This window comes from Hylobates moloch, unplaced genomic scaffold, assembly GCF_009828535.3.
Source record: "Hylobates moloch isolate HMO894 unplaced genomic scaffold, HMol_V3 SCAFFOLD_76, whole genome shotgun sequence".
Taxonomy (NCBI): domain Eukaryota; kingdom Metazoa; phylum Chordata; class Mammalia; order Primates; family Hylobatidae; genus Hylobates; species Hylobates moloch.
The window spans coordinates 171,584-182,218 of record NW_026652351.1 but is presented as its reverse complement, the minus strand read 5'-3'; the positions used below and the strand labels follow the sequence as shown (position 1 = coordinate 182,218).

The 10,635-nt window shown below is 63.5% G+C and overlaps 1 protein-coding gene across 1 annotated transcript in view; it reads right to left on the bottom strand.

The window, feature by feature from the left end:
• Nucleotides 1-229: 229 nt before the first annotated feature.
• LOC116463887 (mucin-2-like) overlaps nucleotides 230-10,635 on the bottom strand; it is a 36,862-nt gene continuing 26,456 nt past the window's right edge. Inside the window, exons 29-48 of the mRNA XM_032147189.1 lie at nucleotides 10,185-10,620; nucleotides 9,332-9,529; nucleotides 8,835-9,079; nucleotides 8,350-8,524; nucleotides 7,616-7,863; nucleotides 6,813-6,996; nucleotides 6,250-6,478; nucleotides 5,332-5,510; nucleotides 4,871-4,940; nucleotides 4,632-4,732; nucleotides 4,448-4,479; nucleotides 3,194-3,371; nucleotides 2,792-2,896; nucleotides 2,502-2,542; nucleotides 2,251-2,373; nucleotides 1,901-1,999; nucleotides 1,140-1,268; nucleotides 863-902; nucleotides 558-684; nucleotides 230-449 (exon numbers count right to left, since the gene is read on the bottom strand). Coding sequence (XP_032003080.1) covers nucleotides 230-449; nucleotides 558-684; nucleotides 863-902; nucleotides 1,140-1,268; nucleotides 1,901-1,999; nucleotides 2,251-2,373; nucleotides 2,502-2,542; nucleotides 2,792-2,896; nucleotides 3,194-3,371; nucleotides 4,448-4,479; nucleotides 4,632-4,732; nucleotides 4,871-4,940; nucleotides 5,332-5,510; nucleotides 6,250-6,478; nucleotides 6,813-6,996; nucleotides 7,616-7,863; nucleotides 8,350-8,524; nucleotides 8,835-9,079; nucleotides 9,332-9,529; nucleotides 10,185-10,620 — 3,159 coding nt within the window. The remainder of the gene's footprint in view (nucleotides 450-557; nucleotides 685-862; nucleotides 903-1,139; nucleotides 1,269-1,900; nucleotides 2,000-2,250; nucleotides 2,374-2,501; nucleotides 2,543-2,791; nucleotides 2,897-3,193; nucleotides 3,372-4,447; nucleotides 4,480-4,631; nucleotides 4,733-4,870; nucleotides 4,941-5,331; nucleotides 5,511-6,249; nucleotides 6,479-6,812; nucleotides 6,997-7,615; nucleotides 7,864-8,349; nucleotides 8,525-8,834; nucleotides 9,080-9,331; nucleotides 9,530-10,184; nucleotides 10,621-10,635) is intronic.

Here is a 10,635-nt window from a genome sequence, read left to right as displayed (position 1 = left end):
GCAGAGCCTGGTGGCCTCCGCCATGCACAGTGGCCAAGTCGCACCCCTGCAGCACCAACCTAAACCACACAGTGCAGCATGTCTCCCTGAGTTTATTATTGGAAAGCAAGGATTGAACAAAGACTCAGACAATAAATATCTGAAGAGAGGAAGCCGAGCTTAGGAGGCTCAGAGGGTCCGGAGGAGGCAAAGCTGTGGAGGGCAGTGAAGGGGGCTGTGCCCACCCCGCTCACCCGCTCCCCAGATGCCTGGGAGAGCGCCGGGCCCGGCGGGAGGTGCCGGTGGGGAGCCCGCAGACGGTGTCCTGGCACTGGCAGCTCTCGATGTGGGTGTAGGTGTGTGTCAGCGAGCCGCCATTGGGGCAGCTCAGGACCACCTCACGCTGGCTGGTTTTCTCCTCTTTGCAGCAGGAGCACCTGTGGTCCAGGGTCTGGGCCTCGGCCGAGTACCTGGGGGGAGGGCGGAGTGAGGGGTGACCTCCCGGGGCCAGCGCTGGCCTCTCACCTCCCTGGGGCCTCCACCACCCCCTCCAGGCACACTCCCAGCCTGGGACTCACATGACAAATGTCCCACAGGACCCGGAGCAATGATTCATGAGGACGGTCTTGGTGCAGCCAGCGTACGAAACCTCCGTGGTGACGGGGACGGTGGAGCAGGGCACCCTGGTCTCATTGCGAGGGGTGCCTGGGGAGAGGGGGCAGCGGCTCAGGGCAGGGCCTCCACATCTTCGAGGTGGCTCTCCCTCGCTGCGTCCCCTCCCCAGGCTCGGCCTCAGCCCCCAGCCCTCACTGCCCACCCAGAGGCCATTGTCCAGCCCTTGTGCCCCCCCCCGCCTACCCCCCAGGCTGTGCCCTGTACTCACAGGTCTTGCAGCATCCATTGGGCATGAGTGTGATGGAGCCCTGGAGGGAAAGGAGAATGAGCCCAGGACCCCCAGACATTCCTGGGGGTGACAGCACCTTCCCACCATGCCGTGGGCAGAGGAAGCTGCTGCAGAAAGCCCCAGGCAAAGCCTCCTGCGGCAGCTCAGACCAGGCCCGAGGCCACCGTCACAGCATTGGGGCCCCGGCCCCCCAGAACACCAGGCACCCCCACTCCCAGCAGCGCACACACAGCCAGGCCCCAGGTGGCCAACTCACAGGGACACAAACGCTGGCGTCGAAGTCGGGGCAGGTGATGTTGGAGATGGACGAGATGAGCTGGTTGTGGATCTTCACGCAGCTGAAGAATGTGCAGTTGTTCTTCGGGTCGCTCTTGAAGTCCCCAGGCTGTGGGGCAGGGAGCTCTGGTGAGGGAGGGCAGCAGGCCCAGCCCCAGCCCGGCCAGGAAGACACCCTGGAGACACCTGGCCGGGGAGGCCTCCTGGCGGAGCCTAGGGCCACAGTACAAGTGACACGGGCGGGGCCCCACATCAGGCGCCAGCCTGGAGCCCACACAACCCTCAAAGGTCTGTCCGTGTTCTAACTCTGAATCTATGAACGTGACCTGCTTGGAAAGGGGGTCTTTGAAGGTGTCATTAAGTGAAGGATCCTAAGATGAGATCATCCTGCCTGGGGGGCCCTAAATCCTTAAAAGGGAGAGGAGAGGCAGACACAGGGAAGGAAACCTCGTGGTCACAGCCAAGGGGCACCTGGAGTGACCAGAGGCTGGGAAGGGTCCTTGCCCAGCGCCTCCGAGGGAGCACAGCCCTGAGGTCCTTTGCTCTTGGATTTCTGGGCTGCAGAACCAGGAGAATCCCTTTCTGCCCGAAGACGCCTGCTCATTTGTCATGGCAGCCCCAGGACGCCCATCACAGCTGAGCCCAGGACTGGGAGGACTCAGCTGGGGGATCCCGGGTGGCCCGCACCTTGCCCTGGGCTCAAGCAACCCGGCCGCGTCGGGGCCAGCAGCGCACACCTACCTTCAGGATGACATGCTGGTTGTCGGGCTGTTTGATGATACAGTGCGTCTGTTCACACTTCTTACAGCACTCCCCAGGGGCCTCCACGAGTTCGAAGCCCTGCGCACACAGACACGCCACTGCAGCTGAACTCCCAGGCTGTACCCCACACCACACAAAGCCTGCGGGGCTGCCGAGACCCCCCACCTGGAGGAGGCCCCAGGCTGGCCAGGTGTCAGGATGGAGAGGTGGGGACAGGGACAGGTTGGCGTTGAAAGGAGGAAAGAAAGGCTCACGACGCAGACATGGGCCCGGGTGCTTGTCTGGGAGGAGGGAAGAGGGCAGGCTGAAGGAGGAGCGTGGCCACTTACAAGGCTGCAGGAGGTGTTGCAGGGCACGTGGGTGCAGGCGATGACATTGAGCAGGGTGCTGTTGTCCACCTTGTCCGTGCACACGCAGTCCTGGCACTTGGAGGAATAAACTGGAGAACCGGGCTTCGGGCACAGAGAGAGACGTGAGGCAGGGGCCTCTCCAGCACCCCAGCCAGCCCAAGAGCCTGCCAGGACCCCCACACTGCAGCTGACCTCCTCCCCTCCTCCCCCTCACCCAGCCCAGGGCTCACCTGGTACTCAGCATTCCCGTGAACGCACACCCCCTTGGACTCTTGGGAGAAAGAACGGAGAAGGCCGTTCGTTGGAGACTGCCCCGGGGTGGCCACCTGGCCAGACCCCCACTCCCGGTGCACACCCAGTGGATGGAGCGAGCACTCAGGGCTGGGGTGGGTGCATCAGCCAAGCATGCAGCCATCTGTGTCCCCAGAATCTGAGACCCCCAGGAGGGAGCCGATCCCCTTACAGCCACCCCACCCCGGGCGGCAGCCTCCTCCCTGCCCTGCCCACCAGCCCTGCTTACCACACCAGTAGAAGGGACAGCACCTTCCAGGCACCATCTTGCTCTTCACTTCGAATCCCAGCGGGCACATGGGAGGCTTCTCTTTGCACAGGCTGGTGTTACACTCTGAAGACGGTGCGCACGCGGCCGTGAGGGTGGCTCCTCCCAGGCAAAGCCCCCGGGGCCACTGCACAGGGTCGGGCCTCCAGCACCTCCAAGGGTCCCTTCCCCACCCAGGTCAGGCCCTGCAGCCGGGATGCCTGGACTGGGCCCAGCGGCCCCCTCCAAGCCCTCTCAAGGGGCACAGCAGAGGCCCCCAAGCCAGCTGTTTCCTCACTTGCCAAGGAGGGGACAGCAGGCAGCCCAGCCTACAGGGATGTATGCACCCCGAGAGGTGGTGTGGGCCCCAGGGGATGGCCTTACTGCAGACGGTAATGTTGCAGCAGGTGTCGGCGGGGTTGACCTCCGTGACGAGGTAGGTGCCGTCTTCCGCGCAGTGGGTAACAGGCTTCTGGCTGCACCTCTTGGGCTGGCAGACGATGCCACTTCCACCCTCCAGGCAGACACAGTTCTTGCAGTCAAACTCAAAGCGCTCCCCAAACTGCAGGGAAAGAAGGGTGAGTAGAGAGGACAGGAGGCACCAGGCAGGCCCTGCCTCACCACAGCCCCGGGGCTGCAGCTGTGGTCAGCGGGGAGAAACAGCTACCCTGAGCAGAGTGCTGAGGGATCCTGGGGGAAAACCATGTCCCTCCTCACTTCTGAGCACACCAGGCAGGTTCTGGGATAGGACAGTAGCTGCTCATTCACTGATATCACAAAGCCATGACCTGCTCACCAGCATCTGCCAGCAGGGACTTGGCACGTGGCAAATTCTCCACTCAGGCCTCTCAGGTTTGTGCAGAATTTAGCTAAGGAATCAGCCACATGGCTGCTACCACAGGTAGGAGGCATGGGCAGCACAGAGGTGGCCAAGATGTCATGTCAGAGCTTCTAGACAGAGTATCATATGACCAATGGGTGGTGAATGGAGGGAGGGAGAATGGATGGATAAATGGGTGGATGGTGGGTGGATGGATGGATGGGTGGGTGGATGGGTGGGTGGATGGGTGGATGGATGGGAGGGTGGATGGTAGATGGATGGTGGGTGGATGGATGGATGGATGGATGGATGGTGGATGGTTGGGTGGATGGATGGGTGGGTGGATGGGTGGATAGGTGGGTGGATGGTAGACAGATGGTGGATGGATGGATGGATGGATAGGTGGGTGGGTGGATGGTGGATGATGGGTGGATGGATGGATGGTGGATGGTTGGGTGGATGGTGGATGGTAGATGGATGGTGGATGGATGGATGGGTAGGTGGATAGATGAGTGGGTGGGTGGGTAGGTGGATAGATGAGTGGGTGGGTGGGTGGGTGCATAGATGAGTGGGTGATGACTAGGTAGGTGGAAGGATGGATGGAGGGGTAAGTGAGTGGGTAGATGGGTGCATAGGTGGATGAGTGGGTGGGTGGAAGGATGGGTGGGTGAGTGGGTGGTGTCCCTGCCAACTCAGCCATCCAGGACTTAGGTGACCTCATTCCTCAATCTTTGAGGCTTCAGGTTTTCATGTCCATCCCTCACTCCCCAGAATTCAGAATTTGTGGGAGGATCCCCCAGCAACACGGTGAGGCCTACCTCTCTGGGCACGTTGTCAGGTCCCACACAGCCTAGGAAGAGGGAAGAAACCAGTTGTGTTAGCAGAGTCCTTGTGCAGCAGGGAGCGGGGTGGGGGTGGTCAGCCTCCTGGTCGCAGCCTCCGTGGACACCCAGGAGGAGGCGGGAGGGAGGCAGGAGGGGACGGTTTGAGTGAGTGGCCTACCGCAGGTCTTCACGCAGACATCAAAGCCAGGGGCGTAGTTCATGGTGCCCTCAGGACAGAAGCAGCCTTCCACCAGGACTGTGTTGTTCTGCTGGGAGGAGCTGGGGGCGGGAGGGCATTGTCAGACAGGTGAGGTGGGGCTGGGGAGCTGGCAGGTGGGACTGCTACACCCAGATGATGGCACCCTCCGCACTGCAGAGGGGGAGCCCACGGTCCTGGTGGACCCTCAAACAACATACCTGGATTTGCACGTGGGCTCTTCTGCAGGGCCACAGGCCTGGTACTCCCTGTGAGATGGGCACTCCACCACTGTGGGATAGGGGCAGGGGTCAGAGGGCTGCCTCATGTCAGATGGAGGAGCCTCGACCCCCTTGAGTGACAGCTGCCCAGTGCCCCACACATGGAGGAGGGCGGCCAGCTGCCTGGGCATCAACCTCTGCCCTCACGGTTGTCCCGAGCTGGGTGGTGGGCCCCCAGTTGCGTTTAGCAACACTGGCAGAAGCCCCAGCACCTCAGCCCCTCCAGCCTGGCCTTCCCCACCCCATGGCCCCAGCCCTGGTCTCACACCCACCATCTCTGTGTCCCTGGCCGCAGCCCACCTAGGTCTAGCTTCAGGCTCGGCACAGCACCCGGCAGAGCCTAGAGACCACGTCTGGCTTGCAGGCCCCCAGCTCCAGGGCAGGGGCAGATGGGCACTTACAGCAGGCCCCATGCGTGTGGTTCCGCCAGTCAAGGCAGATGTGCTGCTGGGCGCAGAGGGCCGCGTAGGCCTGCAGACTGGCGCACTCCAGGCTCGAGCCCGGCACGAAGCAGCTGTCGAACACGCAGGCATCGTAGTAGTGCTGCGGGGGCACCAGCGCATGGCACTGTGCAAACAGGCTGCGCAGGGAGAGGCACAGGTCACACTCAGGTGGCACCTGCCTCTCCCCCACTCCCTACCCCAGCATCTCTGCCCAGACTGTCCTCCTGGAGTCCAGCACCTGCCAGAGAGGTGCCTGTGGCTGATGGAGGGTCAAGGGACAGGACAGACAGCGGACAGCTCAGGGACAGACCAAGGGATGGGTGAGCAAGGTGGCTCTGCAGTCCGGCTCCCAGAGATAGAAGCCACGTCTATGTGGTGATCAACTTCAGGACCCCCTCCAGCAACCCTGGCAGATGGACACCCAGCCTGTACGTGGCCCCTATACTTCCAGGGACAGGGGCCTGGAAGGATGCTGACTCCCAGTGACTGCCAGCGTTAGGAGCACCCCCTCTCTGTCAAAGCCCAAATCTGCCCTCCCAACATCAGCCCTGAGCTCTGTCCTGGGTTGACTGGTCTCCTCCGGACCTCACACTCGGCCAGCCCTGCACCTTCCCAGGAGCCAGGAGAGACTGTGGAGTTCAATAAAGGCACAGGCATGCCAGATGTGGCAGCTCAACCCTGTGGAACCCAAGGGCCCGGGTCCTGGACCCCACGGCGACCTAGCGCCTGATCCTGGCTCCGCGGCATCGTGCCTTCCCAGCCCCAGCGCCAGGCCCCACGCGCTGCCTCCTTCGTCTTTGCAAGAGCTGGGGGCTGGGGCACAGAGGCCCTCAGCCTGTTGGTGTCGTGGCCACAGGCAGGCCCGGGCGGGGTCACCTGTCCTTGATGAGCTGGCAGAGGGGAGATGGGGTGCAGTCCTTGTGTGGGGTCGTTTTGCCGCCCCCCGGCACGCTGATGGCCGGGCGCTTGGTCGTGGAGCTGCTGTGGGGGCAGTGTGGCTTGGAGGGGTCATTCACCACCCACTGGTCGGCCGCAGCCTCACAGTTGGAGACGATCTCCCCGCTGGGCAGAATGCAGTCGTCGGAGGTGGTGTTGGTGCAGGTGCCTGTATCAGTGAGAGAGGCCACGTTGCAGACAGGGTAAGCCCTGCCCTTCTCCAGCCCAGATGCCCGGGACCGGCCAGCCAGGGCCGAGGGCAGAGACCAGGCCAGGCCCCCTCCTGTTGGCTCCTCACAGGGACTGAACCCGGGATGATGGCCACAGCAGCCCCAAGCAGCGGGGCAAGAGGCCCACAGCCGGGCTCATGGGTGTTTACACGCAGCCTCAGCCTCAGCCTGGCCTGGACACCCGCCCTGGGGCAGGACATGGGGGCACAGGGGACAGTGGGAGCCATGGGGGCCTCGGTGGGCCTCAGGTGCCATGGGGGTCACGGAACTCACCACACTGGCCCTTGGTGTTGTTGCCGAACCGGTGGTAGGGCAGCCTGACGGAGAAGGACAGGCCATTGTAGGAGACGAGGACGCCCAGCTCGGGGATGTCCACCACGTAGTTGATGCCAGACTGGTACACCTCCAGCCCGTACTTCTTGTAGGGCAGCGCCACCGCCTGCCCGTTCACCTGCACCTGCGGCCAACACGCCATGGGAGCTGCAGCTGCCTCGGTCGTCTCCTTGGCAGAGCTCCGGGGCTGCCCCGCCCCGCCTGCTCTCCGACCTACACATGTAGGGAGAGGGCCCTGCCTACCCCCCCTTTCCTGCCCCCTTTCTTGCTTCCACTCCACTGCTCCCAACCAGACCCTGGTCCCATGGGTGAGCCAGTGAAGGAGCTCTCCTGGGAGCACCTGGGGACTGTGGAGCCCCACGTAGGCTCCCGGGGCCTCCTGAGCCTCAGAACCAATGACTCCCTTGCAAGTAGGGGCGTCTCAGCCAAGGGTGTGCAGAGCCCTGTCCCTGACTCTGTCCTCAGGAGGCAGCTTCTGCTGTAGAGACTATGCCCAGCATGGCATGGTGGCATGCGTGCCAGGGCTCGAGGGGCCCAGGACGCACCTGGAGGGCCTGCGGGAAGAGCTGATGTGTCCCGGAGCCAGTCGCCCACCCCACCCCACCTTCCAGCCCGGCTCTAGGAGAGGCTATGCCTGGGCAGCCCCGCAGCCCAGTCCTCTGGCCCCTGGGGAACCGGGGTGCATTGGGGCCCATGTCAGCACCCGCCTCCGTGCCAGCCTCCCGCGGCCACGCTGTGCCTACCTGCACCTGCATGGGCATCATATGCACGGTCTTGATGAGCACCTCCTGGGTCTCGTGGCGCACGATGAGGGTGCGGGGGCAGGACACCTTGTCGTTGGGATCGCAGTGGTAGTTGTCGATGTAAACTCCGAAGTTGTCCACAGAGGGGCTGATCTCCTCCACCAGCACGTAGGTGCAGTTGCCCTGGTAGCTGTAGTAGAGTCCGTCGAAGGTGACATAGTGCGGGTCCCCCCAGCCTGTGCAGTAGCCTGCGAGGGAGCCAGAGTGAGCCATGCCGCCTGTGCCCCTCGGCCAGGGTCGGGTGCAAGGGCTGGGCTGGGGCACAGTCAGGAAGAGCCAGCAGGAAGCTGGGGCCTGAAAACCCCACTCCTGTGCGTGGGCATGGGGACGTCTGAGCTGCACTGGCCCTGGCGCACTCACAGCAGCCCATTCTGCAGGATGGACCAGGGTTCAAACCTCAACTCAGCCCCCTCTTGCCTCAGAAGCACCCTTGTTCCAGGGAGGGGCCCTAACTCCACCAGGCAAGCCCTCCACCTGCCCAGGCCCTCCCCACTCAATGAGGCAAAAGCAGGGCTGTGAGAAGACCCCCAGAAGTCACCCAGCCTCAGCGAACACTGCAGTGGGGTCTGTGCCCAAGGAGACTCAGCCCTTCCACCCCCGGGAGACGGGCCCTGCAGCCCCCACCCATGGAGAGGGCAGGAGATGCGGGGAGGGCCCGGGGGCCCCGGACTCACAGTCGCACTCCCAGTGCCAGCAGCAGCCGTCGGAGTCCACGACGCGCACGGGGTTGAGGCCATTGGAGCAGGTGGGCATGGGCGGCGGCTCACACTCCACCTTCACGATCTCCACCGTGTTGTTGTACTTGCACGTGGCCATGAAGCAGTCGCACAGCCACCACGTCTCGTTCTCCTGGGGGCGGGAGGCAAGGGACGGTCAGGGGGACTGGCACAGGATGGGGTGGTCTGCGCTCGGGAAGGGCGGGTGCTGAGTCAGGAGGCTGGAGGCCGAGGTGGCTTCCACGGACCTCACTGCAGCCAGCCACCTCGCCAGGCACGGCAGGGCACGGTAAAAACGTGGAGGGCTCGGCAGACCCCACACCCAAGGGTTGCAGGAGGCCTCAGCCCTCAGATGACCAGCAGGAAGTGGTGCCTGGGGCCTCGGCTGCCCGGACATGCTGCGCTCAATGCTGTGGGCACAAAGCCGCCTGCAGCCCACTGACCTGTCTGGGAGGATCAAAGTCTGGGCACGCGGGGGGCTTGGTGCTGGGCGTCGGCTTGGAGGGCGTGGGTGATGGCTTGGAGGGCGTGGGTGATGGCTTGGAAGGCGTGGGCGTGGACTTGGAGGGCGTGGGCGTTGGGGAGGGCGTGGATGGGCAGGACCAGTTGTAGAACTCCAAGGTACAGCTCAGTGAGCAGTTGACGAAATAGCAGGTGTCCCCATGTGTGCCGTTGTACACCTCCTCACCTGCGAAGGGAGACAGACCCATAACCACACCGTCCAGAGGCAGGGCTAGCCACTGGACCCCACGGAGGTCCCCACAGCAGAGGTCCCCACAAAGGCCACCCAAGGGAAGCCGTGTCCTGGACACAGCCACCCTCAACGGCTGCCGCCTCCTGAGACGCTCCCACTGCAATCTCAGCCCTGGCGCCTGACCCATCAGTACATGCCAGGGCCAGCCTCGGCCACCCGAGCACAGGATGTGAACAGCCTGAGTACCTGGTGCATAGTAGGTGTCGTTCAGGACACAGCAGACAAGCACAGAGGAGGGACTGATCCTCAGGCCTGTGGTCGTGATGATGCTGGGTGTGGAGATTGGGGTCAGCGTGGGGGTCCAGGCACTGGTGGTGGTCGTCTGCACAGTGCTGGGGGTTGGGGCTGAAGATGACCCGGTCGTGGTACCGCGAGTGGGGGTGCCTGTGAGAGCAGGAGACACCAGTGAGGGCTGAGATGTTGCTCATCTCAGATGCCACAGGGTCCCAACTGCCATTCCCCAGCTGCAAGGGAGCCAGACAGCCGACCGGGTGGCAGAACTGGAGGACCAAGGCCTCGCACCCACCTCCCAGGCTCTCAGAGTCACCAGGCAGGGTGGAGCGGCAAGGCCAGTATCACCACAGCCAAGTGTCACGAGAGCCTGCAGGTGACCTGGCGCTCCGGCAGCAACACAGCTTGCTGGCCAAGCCGACTGCCAGCAAGAGGCGTCCAGAAGGCACTGGCTGCGGCACGCCGTCCACCAGGGAAAGGCCCCAAGGAGGGGGTGCAGCCAGAAGCAGGAGGACCCGCAGGCACCTGACTGGCAGCCTCTCTCTGCCCCCCAGCCTTGGTGGGCTCCCACAGCACCACATCACACAGCAGTGGGCCCCTGAAGAAGGCCGTCTTATGGGCGAGTGGGATGGCCTAGGCTCCACTGCCCCGCACTGGCCAGTGTCAGTGGCTTCTGCCCACACAGTAACCAAGCTTGGTAGGCAGGGAGGCACCCAGAATGTGCCTTGAGCCTTCCCGGGACAGTCCTGCCTGGCACAAGGGGAGGAAGAATCATCCCAGGCCAGAGGAACCGAGCGGCTCTGCTTACCTGGAGGGGACGTGGTGGTGCTGGGCAGTGGAGATGGTGTCTGGCCTCCTGTCATGGTCGTGGGTGCCGTGGGTGTGGAGGGTGGGGCCGTGCTGGTTGTCTCAATGGCAGGCGGTAGGGTACTCAGAAGGGTGGTTGACTCCGTGGGAGGGGAAGAGGTGGACCGAGAGGTCTGTGAGGTTGAGGACTCAGGTGGAGGTTTGGATGTCGTCGACTCAACAATGGGTGCTGTGCTTCTGGGGGTGGAAGGCTCCATGCTTGTAGTGGTAGGTGTTGGGGTTGATGTCACCATAGTGGTGGTGGTGATGGGTGTTGGGGTTGGGGTCTGTGTGCTGGTGGGTGTTGGGGTTGGGGTCACCGTAGTGGTGGTGGTGATGGGTGTCGGGGTTGGGGTCTGTGTGCCGGTGGGTGTTGGGGTTGGGGTCACCGTAGTGGTGGTGGTGATGGGTGT